Source organism: Lethenteron reissneri, chromosome 31, assembly GCF_015708825.2.
Source record: "Lethenteron reissneri isolate LAM-NWPU_2019-01 chromosome 31, ASM1570882v1, whole genome shotgun sequence".
Classification (NCBI taxonomy): Eukaryota; Metazoa; Chordata; class Hyperoartia; order Petromyzontiformes; family Petromyzontidae; genus Lethenteron; species Lethenteron reissneri.
The window spans coordinates 378,604-396,092 of record NC_083809.1 but is presented as its reverse complement, the minus strand read 5'-3'; the positions used below and the strand labels follow the sequence as shown (position 1 = coordinate 396,092).

The following is a 17,489-nucleotide window of genomic DNA, read 5'->3' as shown; positions in this document are numbered from 1 at the left end:
GTCAAGACACACGTCCGTCATTGCTTCCCCCAATTAGGTGTTGGTGCTCGTCTCCCGTGTCCAGCCCTGAGCCAGTGGAGGAACTCCCTCAGTCCTGTGGTGGGAACAAGTCTTTCCTTCAGTCGAACCACCGCGACTTCCCCACAAAGCAGCACCGTACTTACATGGCTGACTTCGAAGTCTTGGTGGAATGAGTCAAGCCCCAACAGAGACACACAGAAGGCATTTGAAGAAAATAAATCAACGGGGCTGATCCTCAGTCGGAGCGGTCGAGTGACGCCCTGTCAGGACACCGCGGTGGCGCTGCGGCAGCACGCGGGGGGCCCTTGCGGCAACACGCGGGGGGCCCTTGCGGCAACACGCGGGGGGGGGGGCGCAGGGAGCCCCCCCCCCTCCGCGCTCCACGACGGCGCCGAGGAAAGCGCCGACGGCGGTGACGTCATCCTCCTGCCGGAGGAGCCCCGCGGTGACGCGCCCCTCCCGAGATCCTGGGGAACGCTTCTTTCACGTGACCTCACCCTTCTTGAGGATGACAAGAATAATATGAATTATAAAAAATGTGATTCATTAACCCAGGAGAGCCTCAGCCGAGTCTTACTAGTCTGGTTCCGGATGCTCCTAATTAAGAATGCAAATGCAAATTTTTTACTGGGAAAGCCATTGCACTTTTTACATTGGGATATTTGGCCAATGCCATGCATGAGTGTTTGGCTTGTCCTGCCTGGGATGTTTCACCAATCCCTAATCGCCGTGTATCGAGGTGCTGTGTACCCGGGGCTAGAGAAGTGCTGCCCTCCATCCCACTAATATGACCCCCCCTACTCCTCTGTCAACTGTGCCCTCACATCACACATCGAATGTAGGGATGTAACAATTTTTCCCATGGGTAATTCAATGAATTGTCACGATTCAGAGCCACAATTGAAATCCGTAATCCATTCCTCTCTGATCTTGTTCTTAGTGTCTCGTCTGCATAGTTTCCAGTTTTATTTTATTTCTCTTGTAGAGTTGTATTAGCCACATTTTCTTGAATGTAAGTTCAGCACATTGTTTTTGCGTACAATTTGCATGCACAAATACAATAATTCTTACACGAGCGATTCGATGCATGTTTCGTGAGCCCTAATAGTCGTATGCCGCCGCTTACACCGCTACCTTGTGCCCTCCTGTGCCACGTCAGTTGGCTAGGGGCGAGCCTGCACGCACCATGTGGCAGAGTAGTGAACGCGTTGTTGTGTCAGACCATCAGACCGTGTAAGAAACAGCAGCAGTGGCAGAAAGTGTGTTCTTTGAGACTAATTAAATAAACGTGCCTATTAAAAAATGTAAACCCGTGGAAATACTTATTGCATCTTGGGCATGACGTTGAACTGAATGCAGTGATGATGTCAGTGATATATATAACGACAGTAATGTCAACTTGTAATGCGCCGCAGAGGATTCGCTCACTCTTGATGAGAGAGAACAACTCACAGACAAGCGGGAGGTCAGCAGCCAGGCGGTGAACTGGCACAAAATTCTGCCCCAAGCTCTGGGGTCCACTATATTTTAAGGTGTTCTCGGTCATACGTGAGTGTTATTTGTAGGAGGAAACCGGAGCACGTGTGTATTCCATACAGATGGAACAGGCGGAGTCCACATTTTGCCGTCCCGCATTCTCCTGGGGACCAGTATAGGGACACCTCCTCGACGCCACGGGAATTGGAGTTTCACAGCATCTGTGTGCCATCCACCACCCCTTGCCTCCACAATGCCGGGTCACCGGCATGCGCCGACACCACCACCACCACCCGGCGAACAAAGCCATCACTTTTGAGCAAGGCAGGGAGAGGCCACCTGCGCCCCCCGTCCCGTAGCTGAGTCTCGAGTCGCTGAGTGCGGCGTCGCGGCGTGAAGTGGGTGGAATGGGGTCAGGTGGGGTGCAGGGGGCTACAGCCATGCACCTGTCCATGGACAGGAAAGTCGTGAAGAATAACCAGGATGTATTCACACTTTATTATGTTTAACACGTAGGCTTTCGCGACCAATATTATCCATAATAAATTACAATCTATACAATATGAATAACCTAACCGGTTAAAGATATCCATTGTAATTTATATGCATACATTACTCCCACCCCCCTCCTCTGGCCTCTGCACCTGATTGGCTCACAAGTGTCTCTACAAATGTGGCTGTTGCCTGATGATGCTCGGTGTAATTGCTGTCTAAACGTCGTACTCGAATTGTAATTGTGGTGGGCTTACTCTCCAACACACGGGTGTGCTGTACTGGTAACTTAATGGCATGTTCTGTTTACGTGACAAACCTGACTAATTGGCTGTCGGGTGGTGGCGGGTTTAACGACACATTTATATTTACACGATCTGACCCAAACGCCTCTATTATAGTTCATACATTGTGTTTGGCTACTTCCGTATTCCTCATTTAATAAATGTAACATTGTTTCTCGAGTTCTTTTTCTCCTCGCGACTTCTCAGAAGCTCGTGAATGGGAAATGTCTGCAGACTCTCCAGAAAATTGGGAAGTTTTTTTTACGATGACTTTTATTTATTTCACTGCATCTCTTTTTTTACACAAAGCAAGTTGTACAGACTATGCAGCTTACCAAGTTCTTAAACCCCACATTCTGCCAACACCCTAACGCTGAGCGTTGCTGTAAGTATTTAAATATAACGAGTGGCAGGCCTGTGGGTCTGTGTTGAGTGTTCACAGCACTGTATATATATATCTACTGTATATATCTACTGTATAAATCTATCTATATATCCACGAGCACATCTCGTTGCTCGGCAAGAGTATTAACACAGAGATGCTGCCACGTGTCGTGGCGAACTCACTGGACTTGTCGCATCCTTCTCCCAGCAATATAGTTGAATGATCATGTAAGTTTCTTAAATCCCTCCGCCTCTGTCGATCTAGCAGTGTAAATGGGTACGGCGCAGTTATTCGATGCAGGTCATGTGTGGTGGGGTAAAGTGTCGGTACTACCGCCTCTTTCAAGAGGTTTGGTCAGCGAGTAGTCCACTCGAGGGGCCTCTCCAGAGCTGCGTCTGGTGGAAGCCCTTCTACCAGCACGCAATTTCCGCGCTGCACTTTTACCTTTAGTACCAATATCAAGGCCTCATATGTGTAGTGTAGCACAAGTCGGAGACGAGGTAGTTGCAGAAGGCACCTTCTTTATTGAAACACTCTTGGGCAGTTCACACACAGCGCTCGCCTCCTGCCCAGCCCATACACAACCGAGACAGCCACCAACTGTCCGGCCGCGCAATGATCGGGTGAAGGCGGCAGCGACGAAGGCGGCGAAGACGACGACAGCGACGGTGAGACGAGTCCACTCCCAGAACCGGCAGCCCGGAGCTCTCGTTCTCCCTGACCTCGCCTCCCTTCTGGAACCCACTCGCAGGTTCCAGGGGCTTCCCGATGAGGCCTTCCGTAACCCTTGCCCCAGTTCCTCCGCCCTGCCGGCACACACACCGTGTATATGCTCGATGGCGTGTGCGCTAACTGTCCACCGCAGTTGCCAGCATTGAGATGTCTGGTCAACTCTGTTTAGGCATTTCTTCCGTGTGGGAAGAAACTGGAGTTTCCAGAGAAGACCCCACCACTCAGGTGGGTGCATGGACCCAATTGCTGCAACTAACAAATTCTGGTCACCTCGCGGCCCAGCGGGGTTGTGAGTCTGACACATCTACAGGATTCAGTCATTATTGTCTCCAAAGTGCAAGACAAGGCTTTGCATGCATGGCGGTGAACGGCTGATCAGCAGCGTTTATATATTCATGTCGAGGTTTATGAGCGAGTGGACAGTTTCATAAATCGCCTGCTCAATTTTTTGAACGCTGCCAGCGAATGATAGAAGTGCACGGTGATGCGTCTCTGTGCTGTCTCTGTGCTGTCTTTGCGTTGTCCATGACTTGAGAATGGTGACTGCAGTCGCATTGTGGTCTATTCTTAATGTCCCACTTAATTACCGAAAGAGCATCTAAGAGTTTGTTATATTGCAAAAGTGCACCGCCACACACCATTGTAAGGTATAGAATTGCATCAAACACTTCTGTAAGCTACACACAGTGCATGAATAAAATTTACCTCGTGAAAATACAAAAAAACTATAATACAATTTCATCGGCAGTAACATAGTAACACTAAATGTGATTAACTGGCAGAATACGATTGTTGTCTAGATGGAAATCAAATCACTTTAACTGTGCCCATCTAACATCGATTGATTTTAAATATATTAGTAAATCAGGAGTCTTAATGCATCCCTCCGCCTCGTGTGCCTGTCTGGTTCGTGTTCACGTGTGCGAAATCAATTGGAATGTCTATATGAAATGTAACCCCCCCCCCCCCCACCACCACCACGTGATTGACTCCAACCGTAATAAACCCGTTCGCCCTCTTCGCTCGGCTGACTCGAGCCTCCTCCACCGCTACCCTCGCTCGTTCCGGGCGACTACATGTGCACTGTGCTAAACTTCTTTCGCACAGCACGTAGCCAACCGTGCTAATCGGAGGTGCGGGGGAAGGACAACAAACTTAACACAAATATCAGTTTTCAAGAAATGAGTTTCCAATCTAGGTGATGTAAAAGTGCATATCTCCAGTGGCTTCTTAACATGGGAAGGAAGAGCGTTCCAGACGGTCGCAGAAGCGCATTTGAAAGTGCGCGATGCAGTGACCGTCTTTATTCAATGGTTAGCCACACACTTCTGCGAGGATGACCGGAGTTTGCGTGATGGTTTATGCTCCTTGACGAGATCAGAAAGGTATTGTGGCTAATTTCTGGCAAGCAATTTGTGCGTGATGGCTATCCGTAACCTGTCGTAGCCTGTCGTCATGACTATCCGTAGGCTGTCGTTCATTTTTTCAACAACCACGCTCAGGAACTCACCCCCCACTCACCCTCCTCTTCACGTGCCGCCTTCGAATTTATATTTGAAACTCGTTTATTTGAGCGGTCAAGCTTTCCTCCCTCCCCAGTCGTCCCTTTGCCTGGTTCGGTGTCCAATTATGCGGCGCTTTGAGATGTTTGTGAGATTTAGCGCCGGATAAATTTAAGTTGTTTGTTGTTTTTGCAATTGAACACAGGTACACGCAGAACATGAAAAAAAACTGTAGGGCAGAATATGGTCAGAAACTTGTACATTTGGAATATGACACAAATGTAATCAGAAAGAGGATGTAGTGATGGGTGGGACGCGTGTGCAGGGTGGAGGGAGGGCAGTTTGCCGAGGCGGGCATTGGAGTGGCATCAAGAGGTCGCCGACCAAACGGGAAGACCCAGAGCCAGACTGTGGCGGTGGTGGTGGTGGTGGCGATGACTGTGAGAAGGGTTCTTGGAGGTCGGGTGTCAACTGCGCAACAGCTGAGGCGTCGAGCAGCATGAAGGAAGCGATAGCTGCAGTGCCATGGCAGCAACGGCAACATCTTGAGCTCGGGTGGCGCTGCTGCTCGTGCTTGAGCGCCTGCCCTCACTCGTGACGAAGCAACTTCACTTCGCAACCTTCGCGCCGCGACGAGCTTCTGGAAAAGCCACATCCGCTCCCGACAGAGCTCGGCCGTTAATCTCCACCGCGCACGCATAGACGCCGTCCATTCCGCGGACCCCCTCGGTTTAGACGCAAGCCGCTCACGACGTGAGCATTGTTTTCTCCCATATTTGGGTGCAAATCTCAGGCAGATTATATTTAGAAGAGACGCACGACAGAGCGTGATGCATGTGGGTCTTTTTTTTCAGAAATAAACTTTCGAATGCAATGGGACACAGTTTGGGCTCACGGTGCCGAAATAGTTGGTAATCTTTCATCGCGAGCAACTGAGACACCCAGACCATTGTATATAATTCCCCTGTCAAATATGAATACTCTTTGAAATACAAAAAAAATAACACAACACATTCGTCTCGACCTTAAATTAGTACCTAGTGTAGTGTAAACAAAACCAAAATATGTGTGTGCATATATAGATGAAAAATGGGTGACGTTTTGAGCAATGGCTCTACTTCATAGCAGAGAGATACAAATAAAATGTGTGCATGAATTTAAATTAAATGTCAAACGCTGTTTAAAAATTTAAAAGGTAATGCATAGGCAGATAAAATAAATAGTTTTGAACAGTTAGAGATATATCGTCTATCAATTTGTGCCAAATTCACTCACCTGCTTCCATTCACCGATTGAAAAACATCTTGGCACGTTCGTTTGCGGGTCCGGAGCGGTGAAGCTGGGGCACGTGCCGTGGACTCGGCCCTCTTGCTGGTGTCCCTGCCCTAGAGAGGGTGGCGCTAGTCTCACCGCCTTAACAATCAAGCGGTGGTGGCTTGGCATGTCGCTTCTCATCCAGCACCGTAGAGGCAGTGAGGGTTGGTGGATTGCACACACACACACGTGTGTGATAATCTCCCTTCCCGTGTGTGACATGCCATCGCTGGTGCTTTGCGATTGTGTCTTGTTCAGAGTTGTAATTTCTTTAGGTTTCATTATCAATGTCAAGACAAGCTACACAGTGCGATTGCAGCCATACAAACCAAACTGCGGACCATATAGTAAACCACGAAAGTCTGCGCTCCTTCAATATGGAATATCGAAACTACACAAACTCCCTCCGGAAGCCTTCTCATCGTGGCTAACAGACCTCAACATTAGCATTTAGTTTCGAACATATTGCCGTCATACGCAAGAATATAATATTAATATAATAGAATTTGGATCTCCCCCAGACTGTAAGGCAATTTCACCAATTAAAATTCTAAAATTATACCTGCCGAGTTACATCACATCACAAATACAATTCGCAAACTGCTGGATGAAGGCCTTTCCTACGCCAAATCAGCCACGGGTGGCGGCTTGTTCCACCGTATTCCACATGCTCGTCGATACAGGTTGGGCAAGTGGTGTCTGGAGAAGTCGGAGCGGGTGGGGGTGAACCGGGACTGGTGCTGATGCCACTCACCACTGATGTTCGCCGGTTCGTAGCACAATGCGCCAACCTATGCGTCGCCCATCCTGTTATCTTGCATCACATTTATATAAACACTTTGAGATCGTCGTTCTGTATTCCCTGTCAAATGCACTTAAAAAAATTCACAAACATACAGACAGTCACTTGTCCAATGCCCTTGGGTTAAAAAAACTTACCTAATCCTACAAACATTCAAAATGAATGTTATTGCTGGTGTTAAATTATGTAGTTTGGTTGCGTGTAATCCCCTCTCATATAATCCCTTTTGACGCCATGAGGGATTTTCCATGGGGATTTTTTCCCTCTCATTTCTCTGGCCCGGGGGAATCTCTCTATCACATTCACCCCCTCTGTGATCAGCAGGAAGGGAACGCACATATGTCTGAGACCCCTCACTCCACCCTGACACGCAACTCCTCCACAACCATCCCCACCAACCTCCACACACTTAGAACTTTGACTAAAATAATACCAGTGCTGCAAACTGGGCACAAGCCACATGACAGGCACACTTCACAAGCGAATCCCCAATGGAAGCGTTCAGTTTTCTTTGATGACATCTTTGCTGATGCCATGCGTTCATGTGTGTGCGCATGTCTGTGTGCGTGTATGCATCCCCGTGTGTATGTGTGCGTGCATGTACAGCATATCCATCTGCGTGTGTGCGTTAGGCAAACGTCATTGGTGAGTAATATCGGAACTGGTACCGGACCTCCCTTCGGTCGTCTCAACATAAAACGAGTTCCTGGTGTGGTGGGTGTCTATAACTGGAGAAACAACGGCGGCCGGGCGTGGTGCTGGCCACCCCCCCCCCCCCCCCCCCCCCGCCGTGTACCGTTTCGGCCTTCTACGTGCTCGCTAACAGCACTTGCCCCTACAGTCTGTTAAGGTTATATGGGGGATCTTTATCTTTGTGTGCGAGTGGCTGCATGCGTGTGTCTGTGGGAGTAGAGAGCAGTCGCAACATGGCTCAAGCACCGGGCGAAATATAATAGGTGCTCGCAAACAGCACTTGCCGCAACAGCCTGTTTAAGGCTACACGGGTGATCGTTGTCCTCGCCTTTTGTGGGTGCGTGCGTGAGTGAATGCATACGGTGCAGCGACCCTCGAGGGTTTGTTTGTGTTGGCGGACTCGTCCAGGTGTCTCTTGTCCAAGCACACGTCTCACCACCGCCCTCTCCTCCTCTGCTGACCAAGCCCTCGACGTCCAAGTGATGCTAATTCATATTGTCCACGCGACGTGTTTGTTTGGTAACGCTCTGTGCAGACGCACGCGCGGGTTATGTGAAACAGTAAGAGTTGTCGCATTTAATCCGTTCCATGCAGGGCGACCCATCACGTCGTTTATTGGACGTGTTTAATGTATTTAATCTCTCAGACTCTTCCAGGGTTTCCCAGCAGCAGACTAATAGACCAAAAACCCAGCTTCTCATAAAGACACGGCAAAGGAAGTACTGTGCACAAGATATTGCTCATGCATCACTGTGAAGTTAAGGTTGTTTGCAGACCATTTCTTGTTTAATGTGCTATATACATTTTTCTTTTCGACAATTGCATGCCGATTGTGCTATCGGCTTAACGTCACGAGACAGAGTGGGGCATTCGACTCGGAGCAAGGACACAGCGGACGGTGACGTGGCGCGTGATGGATCTGCTCCTGCCGAGAATGCACCTCGAAGGCAGCGCCACGCTGCTCGACAGACACACGCTGTCATCAAACGCATAAGTGAGAAGTGGGTGTGAATGTTGAACTTCTTTCGCACCGTACGGTAGCCAACCGTGCTAATCGGAGGTGCGGGGGAACAACAACAAACTAAACACACACAAAACTGCTCTGAACGACTATAGCTCCAGTGGCTTTCCTATGGAATGGAATGCAAAGGCACAACAGACTCCTGGTTCGGTCACCAAGATAGCATCGGAAGAAGGCAACAGGATGCGGGCGCCAGATAAGCAACTGCCACGGGATGTTCCCCAAGACTTGTAAAAGACTAATACTCCTGCAAACATGGATTTGATCATTAATTAGCAGACGACACAGGGCAGGCACACTGCATTATTGAAATACAGCCAACACTAAACAATGCAAAGAGCGGGCCGGTTTTTTTTTTTGGGGGGGGGGGGCGTGGGGGAGTGTATTTACATCTTCAGACGGCACCCTCGACGGCCCTCTCGTTCGTCTTCGTATTTCCGGCAGCGATCTGCAGACGCCCTTTGGACGCAGCCCGTCTCCCTCGGCCCCGGATGTGGAGTTCGTCTCCTGCACTCAGCGGGGGCTTCGGTGGATCTTGTCATACGTGAGGGGCAGATCTCCGCCGGTGAGTGCTTCTGGAGGTTGTGCCGAACGCCGCTCGGCACGATGTCTGACTTTCTGCTGAACACGCTGGCAGCTTCTTCAGGAACTGCAACCATATTCAATTCACATTCATTGCCTCAAGATTATTCATTTGCTGGAGAAGCTCTCAGCACGTGGAGCGAGACATTGGACATCGTGCCCAACAACACGAGAGCTACACTGGGTAACTGGGAAAGCCTGCAAAGTAGAATTGAGATCCTGCTAAAAGCAAAAACTGACGCATCCACATTTGTTGAGGACATTGCCTATATAAATGGATAGATGCAGGTGCGTGTCAATCCACTGCTGGATGAGGGCCTCTCCACGCCATCTTATACATGGGTGGTATTTGCCCATACTTGGCCATGCTGGTCAGTGTAGATTGGTGACGTTGGGGAGCATAGACGTTGGCAAATACTACAGTCCAACGATGTAATTTGCTGGACTGCATTCTGACGGCAACGTAGCCCCACAGTTGCCCACAAGCCATGTTTCGTGCATGGCTATTGTTCATCCAAACACTATCCAGGGTCAAACCCGCTTAGCTTCTGATATTTGATGAGATCGGGCACATTCCACGTGATTTTGGTCATAGGCACTTTGAGTAAGAACAGAGAGAAGCCAATGCAGTGATAAAAACGATGCTTGAAAGTTGGATAAACGCTAATAGAAGTTATTTATATTGATTTGCATCAGTGATTGATATTGTATGCCTGGCTAAAGATTCAAATTAAAACAGTTCACGCGACACTGGATTAAAATGGCTTGCTGCCAATACGATAATTCGAGCCCAATAATTTACAATAATTTGACAGCAGATTACTTAAATAAGCCAGCATTAATCACGTAGCAACCGCTTATCTGGAAATATAAAAACATGTTTAACCATACTCTTTGGGTTTTTTTCGGTAAAGTCACGTAGCTAAAAATCTAATAAAATTAATGAAAACAACTAAATTAAATCTAGAATGTTTAACCACTGTGGTCTTTTTGTCAAACTGTTAAAACAGCCTGCCTTCCCGCACACCCCCACCGCATCTTCAGCACATACACACGGAGGACACCAGACATCTTTGTTAACAGTGGACGTCAAAACGACACTGCTCAGACGGACGCATGGCGAGCGTGTGGGTGAGACCGGCGCTGGCGAGGGCACAGGGAGGAGGAGGCGGGGGGCTGCCTGGCTGGTCGCACGCCCTTGTTTGGACAAACGTGGGCCCCAACCCCTGCACGGGTGAGCCCCCCTCCTCCTCCCTGTTCGTCTCTCAGCACTCCAGCAAACCCCTTGCCGTCGAAGATAAAAGCTTGGGCTCGGACAATGACAGACACGGGCCAGCGCTGAAGGGGTTAAGAGTTGGGCATGGGAGGTGGCCGCGGGGCTCAGAGGTCAAAGCGTTGTGCCGACACCGCGCACGGGCCGATGTGTTACTGCGCTGTTGTGCCACTCGTGTTATACTCCTGTCATGATGCGATGTGTTACTGCGCTGTTGTGCCACTCGTGTTATACTCCTGTCATGATGCGATGTGTAACTGCGCTGTTGTGCCACTCGTGTTATACTCCTGTCATGATGCGATGTGTAACTGCGCTGTTGTGCCACTCGTGTTATACTCCTGTCATGATGCGATGTGTTACTGCGCTGTTGTGCCACTCGTGTTATACTCCTGTCATGATGCGATGTGTTGGAGACGTCGCATTTGGCTGTCAAGTGGGAGGCAGGCTTCGACAAGACACGTCATGGCCGGTGGTCTAGACTGTGGCACGTGGGGAGGCACGCACATATTACCAAGACCCTGACTAAGAAGTATGGTCAGAGGTGGCCGGGTGGCTCAAGAACCAAGGCACTACTAGATCCCCAGTTTCACAGGGGGTTCTCGAGTGTTCCGCGTTGATGGCCTCAGCCAGGTCACCAATTACTGGACAAACATCTTTTTCGTAAAATTTGGTTCTGCACTTAATTCGACAAAATTCTACTTCTAATAATAATACAAAAATATAGTTTTACTGTCATTTGACGAAATATGCTTCCATGTAGAAAACAGTGGGGAAAGTGCCGTCCTCTACTGTGTGCACCAGAGACCACTTGAAGAAGGGATCTGAGAGGTTGCTCTGTAATGTCTGCTTCTGTGGGCCGTTCCCTAACACAACGGGTTGCATTCCTTTACAAGATTTCCGGATGGATTCTTCGTTTCATGATATCACGCCGATCGCATAATTGGGATAAAATTGGGGGAAAGACGAAATTCCATTGAATGAGCTGGACGTGAATGAGACAGCCAGCAACGCGACTGTTCAAATTTTCTTCCGTGAACGTGGCCTCACTGTTTAGTTGCTGTGCACGTCGCAGTGCTAACGGCTCTCTAGACAAACACCCACACCTCGTAAAATTACTCATTACTCTCCAACAGCCTCCCCCCCCAGCCTCTCCTGCAATACAGACCAATTATCTTGATGACCGCGAGTGGTGGTGGCGGTGCGTGCGCCTCGGAAAGCAGGGAGCAGGGGGCCCTTCAAGCAAGAGCTATAACAGAACTGGCCACCAATTAAATACTTTAACACATACACACACAACGTACATGACCTCCTATCTACTCGACTTGCTGCGCCTGGTGGTCAGACTCCTGGCTCAGAGACGTGGCTTCTCTCCCCAAGAGGAACGCGAGGAATCCACTTGTTGCCCTTAGCGGTCTCTTTGGTTATTCCGCAAAAGCGGATAATTTTGTAGAATGTGATAAATGTGGATCTCACACGGAACACAATGGCCCTCTTCACACGATGTCGGGGGCGGGGGGAATGGTCACAGCAGATGGTTGCATTGTGGTAGTTTATTGAGCCCTGGGGGGGGGGGGGTGGGGGTCAACTCTCTGCTACCCCTGCCACCCGAGTGGTCACACAACGTCACTTCATAAAATTAAGAACTCAGAATTACTTGAATGATAATTTACAAGCCACATGATTAGACCTCCTTTGCCAGTACCAAAATTTAAGAATTGGGGTTTTCCCCTTTTTTCTGGCAACAAAACTGAAACCTTTTTACAGGGAATCATGTTTGCATTAACCACAATACTTGTGGTCAAATGTAAACAAAAAACACACTGGTAATATAAGCATTGTCCTTGAAACTGATTGGTCCACACCAGAGACAGCTTTCTTTTGAGCCTCGTCTCAATTGGTGCTTTTCAGTTTCAAGGACAATGCATATATTGTCAGAGTGTGTTTTTTGTTTACATTTTGACCACAAGTATTGTGGTTAATGCAGACATGGTTCCTTGTAAAAAGGTTTCAGTTTTGTTGGCCTATTCTTATTAGTTGCAACCCTTTTTTAATCCACTGCTGATTGACGGCCTTCTCAATTCTCAAAGCATGCGTAACAAGAAACTCAACAGATTCGACAATAACACTGCCTTACAAGTTAAAATATACTGTATAACAGGCGATGTTGTAGCAAATGGTCATTCTTCATGGCAAACCCGAACCGTTTAAAAGCAAAAAATGAGACGCAGGAAAAAGAGCACTCCTCATTTGTTGCGGGAACGTGGCTCATGGGGAGTTGTTTGATCATACTTCACGGCGGTGGTCAATGTATGTATGTTGAACTTCTCTCACACCGTATGTAGCCAACCGTGGTAATCGGAAGTGTGGGGGAAAGACAACAAACTCAACACAAAAAGCAATTCAAAATAAATGAGTTTTAAATTTAGATTTTAAAGTGCATAGCTTCAGTGGCTTCTTAATATCGGAAGGAAGAGCGTTCCAGACGGCCACAGAAGCGCATCTGAAAGCGCGCGATACAGTGAACATCTCTGTTCGATGGCCAGCCAAAAGGCGCTGCGAGGATGACCGGAATTCGCGTGATGGTTTATGCTCCTTGACGAGATCAGCAAGGTATTGTGGTTTCATTTCTGTCAAGCACTTTGTGTGTCATGAGTATGACCTCAAAATGTATTCTCTCAGCAACCGTAAGCCAATGCAGTTCAGCAATGCGGTTGGGTGGGGCTGGAGGGAGGGGAGACTCGATCTGCTTTAGAGATCGCTTTCTTATGCATGCGACCGTATCGAGAAGCGATATTACACAGTCAGGTTCTGTCCCTTGTGCGAACATTGCGACATTAAAATCAGCACATGCTGGAAATGGACCGGCTTGTGTTTTTTTCCTGCTGCATGTGCTTAAATACAAGTAACAGTCTACTTGTTAAATTATTCATGGTACTTAAAGAGGCAACTACAACTGCTATGGTGTTTACAAATAAACGGCGCACGAAGTGTAAATTGCCCAGATGTTGGTGACCAAAGCCGCACAGCACCATCTTTGTGCAAGGCATCAATCGCTCCCTTCTCTTCTCTCACAGCCGCGGTCCACATAAGCACCAAGTCACAAGTTGCAACGTAATTTTTTGTTGTGTTGCAATCGCGTAAAGTCTCAGCCGTCACTTGAAATATAGTCAATGGCCTGTCTTTGAATTTCATGAGCGCACACAAATACAAAAAAAAACGTACAGCCTTAGCATGCTATTGGGGAAAGTGCTGTTAGTGAGCAGCTATGAAGGCACACGAGGGGGTCAAGTGGCCAGCACCACGCCCAGCCACCTTTGTCTCCCCTGATTTAAGACTGAGTCGACCGAAAGGAAGCCCAGGAATAGTTCTGATAATCGTCACTGGTGTTGGCCGTGAGCGGGAATCAAACTCGGATAATGAGTTCGTAGCGCAGCGCCAACTGCTGCACTACCGCTCCCCGCAAAGGCACGCACGGGTGCAGGCATAAACAACTCAGCCTGCAGGACCTCTCTCTGTATTCACATCTTTGCTGCTGCCGCCTCAGCATAATCTGGGTTTTATCCCACAGATGTGTTTTTACATTTTACGGTTTTGTATATCTTTGTGTTATTGTTTTAAAGCTACTCCCAGTTGGGGCCAACTCATTCATTTAGCAAAAAGTAAGTTCCACTTTGGGGAAGTCAACAGTCATTTTTGTTAAGTGAGACTTTGTTAAGTGAGACTGGCAATTGTCATAGGAATGTGGAATTTCCATGACTGGATCAAGGCAATCAAAATGGATGAGTGCTGCCTCATTGCTCGTGTGAGTGATTTTTCTTGTCTCTTTCCCAATTGCATTAGAATTGTGCCATATTTGTTTTAACATAAGAGCAAGCGTTCAATAATATGTTTCCAGAGCATTGCATTACCCCATGTTAAAAACAGCCCACGGAAGAAGAAAATACAGAACTACTCCTGAGATCGCTTCAAGTGACTAACTTTATCCACAAACTGTGTTGCAGATAAAGGTTTTTACTGTACGGCATACTGTTTAAACCCAGAGTTAGAACCTTGATATATAACATCAACAACCGAATTTAATGTTACGTTGTGTGTGCAGTCATTGGTGATCGGAACGAGATTATCAAGTCACTACACTTGATAATTTACTCTTTAAACACGAATGGTGATTGCCAGTTTCAAATTCAAATCTCAAAGGTGCCAGTTCAGTGCTTTAAGCCACCTGGCCACCTGTTGTTTCGAGTGATTTTAAAGTTCATGCATCCAACACGCACAGACACACACAGACACACACAGACACACACAGACACACACAGGCACACACACAGACACACATCACTGTTCCCAATCGGAAACATCTCCACATGTGAGCTGGATGCTATGCATAAAGCCCAGTGTTGTGAATCCATTTCAACACAGATATGCGAGTGTAACTTGTGTCAGCATCTGTGGCCTGCTGACACGACCTGGCCCAGTGCAGACGTCCGCAGCTTGAATGCGGCAGGCTGATCTCGCCGTGGTGGCGAGATGTTAACTACCTCGCTTGGTATACAGGAGGTCGTGTATTCGACCCCGACGCCTGTATATTTGGAGTTTGCATGTTCTCCCCTTGGTCGTGTAGGCTTTTCTCGGGTCCTTCGGGTTTTCCCTACATATTTAGAAACATGCGTTATACTATGGAATTCTAACATGATAAGCCACTTTAGTTTAACACTAGATTGTAAATGTTGTGGCTTGGCTCTCCAACACACTGGTGTGCTGTACGAGTGACGAGTTAGCACGTTCTGTTCACGTGACAACCCTTACAAGTGGCTGTGTCGGGTGGTGGCGGGTTTAACGACACAACATTTATATATTTACGCGATCTCAGGGGCCATCCATTGAGTCCGTATGCATGGAGTGGGGGGGGGGGGTAACCCAAACGCGTTCGCTTGCGTATGGGGGGTCCACTGACAATGCTCGTAGGCATAGGAAACGGGGGGGGGGGGCGGGGTGAAGTCTCGATAATAATGTGTCGACATTGGCCTTCAAGTGAGTTAGATAGTCCGGCGGTGGACTGTTTGCTGAAACACGTCAATATTATTAATCCTTGATCATTTCTGCGTGGATTACATATCGGCCGCTCTATAGGATTCCTGGGGGGGGGGGGGGTGCGTCAGGCGAACGTACTCAGGTGGAGGGGGGGGGGGTAAAAGGCCGCGTGCGTACAGGGAGGGGGGGAGGGGTCAAGTTTTGACAGATTTTTTCGTACCTACTAAATGGATGGCCCCTAACCCCAAAACCCACCTCTATTATGGATGATAGGCCATTTAATTGAGCTATCATTTATGGCCAATTCGCTTCTGAAAAAGAGCCATGTAGCTCAGTGGGCCTTATTTGGTAAAGGAACAACACACGCGCTGTCCGCTTCACAGTGGACGTCAAAGATTCTGTACAATCATTGGAAGAAGGAAAAATTGTGTGCCAGCCTGATGGTGCACATTTACCAAATTAGAAAAATTATCCAAGAGTTGATTTAATTTGAAAGCAGAGAGCAATCGTCGCTCTACACTGCGAATAATTGGCAAGGACCTCCGAAAAAAGATTTGAGACTCAGTAACACTTTCCTGGGTAAAAAAGCATGAATTATTATTACTTGTATTAATCTCTGACTCAATGGCTCGTTGCGGAGAGCTGTACACTGTGTAAGAAGGCGCCTTTCTTGCTCCCTCTCTGCTCCACGCTTTCCATTTTTACTTCAGGAGTTCTGCAAGTTCGCACTCGACAGTAAATAACGGCATGAGAGCTCACAAGGTTGAAACTTATAACAGTGGCTTGCCCATGTTCGTACGCGAAACGTTTAAACATTGAACACAACATTTCGGATCAAAGGCGCACACTTACTCGAGTGATGTTGCGAGACGGCGCGTGGTCTGTCAACATCGCCTGGCGCACACGCGCGAGCAAAGAGCAGCGACGACATCACGAAGTGTTGTTGAGGCGATTGTACAGCATCGATCTCTTCCCTTTACCGAATGAGAAAGGAAATTGGAAGTGGGAAGATTTGACTCCTTAACCCATCACAGGTGATTCATGACTTAAAGTATATATGTATATTTTTTCATGAGCACACAAGTTAGAACCTTGGTCCAATTACAATCATGTTCCTTATCCAATTGTAGACTGCCATCCAGTGGCGAGTTCGTCCACTCCAGCTACGCCCAAACCATCCATGACATGCAATAGACAGACATCGATGCCTCCTGAAGGCTCAACACATTCGTCAATAGCACTGTCCTGCAATGAAAAAGACGAATAGATAACAAGTTGGGCAATGGCCTTACTTCATGGAGAGATCTGCTCTGAATAAGTTCCATTGCCTGAAATGTTGCCTCGTATATATATTTTCCTTTTAGGGCATTGTTACTGACAAATGTGTGGGTGTTTGTCATTTTCGCACCACTGCCAATGCAGTGTTTCAGTGTGTGTGTTTTCATGGTTATGGGACATTTGTGGTGATACGCCATTGCTTAATCTCATGAACACCAATTAAATTATCCTTCATCTTCAAAACTTTATAACTCCCTACTCTATTTAATTGTACATCTGTAGGGGTTGTTACGGGGAGAAAGGCGGACAAAAACACAAGGGTGTCTGCACCCACACACGGGTGTCTACATCCACGTCCGCATCGATTAACCCTGGGGGGCCATGGGGGCGCTGTGATCCCCCATAGCCCCACCCCTCGGAGAGGATTGCTATAAAAGGCGGGGAGCCAGAGGGCTCGGGGCCAGTGTGTTAGAAGCTTACCAGTGAAGACTGAAGACCGGCAGAATAGGCCCTGGAACTCCGCTGGCTCGCTGTCCTTGTCAGGGCCGAGCAGGGCAAGCCAGTGGCGTGGCCCCAAGAGCTCCAGGACCGCTGCTCTTGTAA

At 48.1% G+C, this 17,489-nt stretch overlaps 1 protein-coding gene across 1 annotated transcript; it reads right to left on the bottom strand.

Moving 5' to 3' along the window:
• Positions 1-284: 284 nt before the first annotated feature.
• LOC133349846 (uncharacterized) lies at positions 285-16,627 on the bottom strand. Its single transcript, XM_061563651.1, has 4 exons — positions 16,461-16,627; positions 9,113-9,371; positions 3,145-3,464; positions 285-325 (listed from the first exon to the last, which is right to left on the bottom strand). Exons 1-4 carry the CDS (start codon positions 16,537-16,539, stop codon positions 285-287), a joined length of 699 nt encoding a protein of 232 aa, XP_061419635.1. The 5' UTR covers positions 16,540-16,627.
• Between the last annotated feature and the right edge of the window lie 862 nt (positions 16,628-17,489).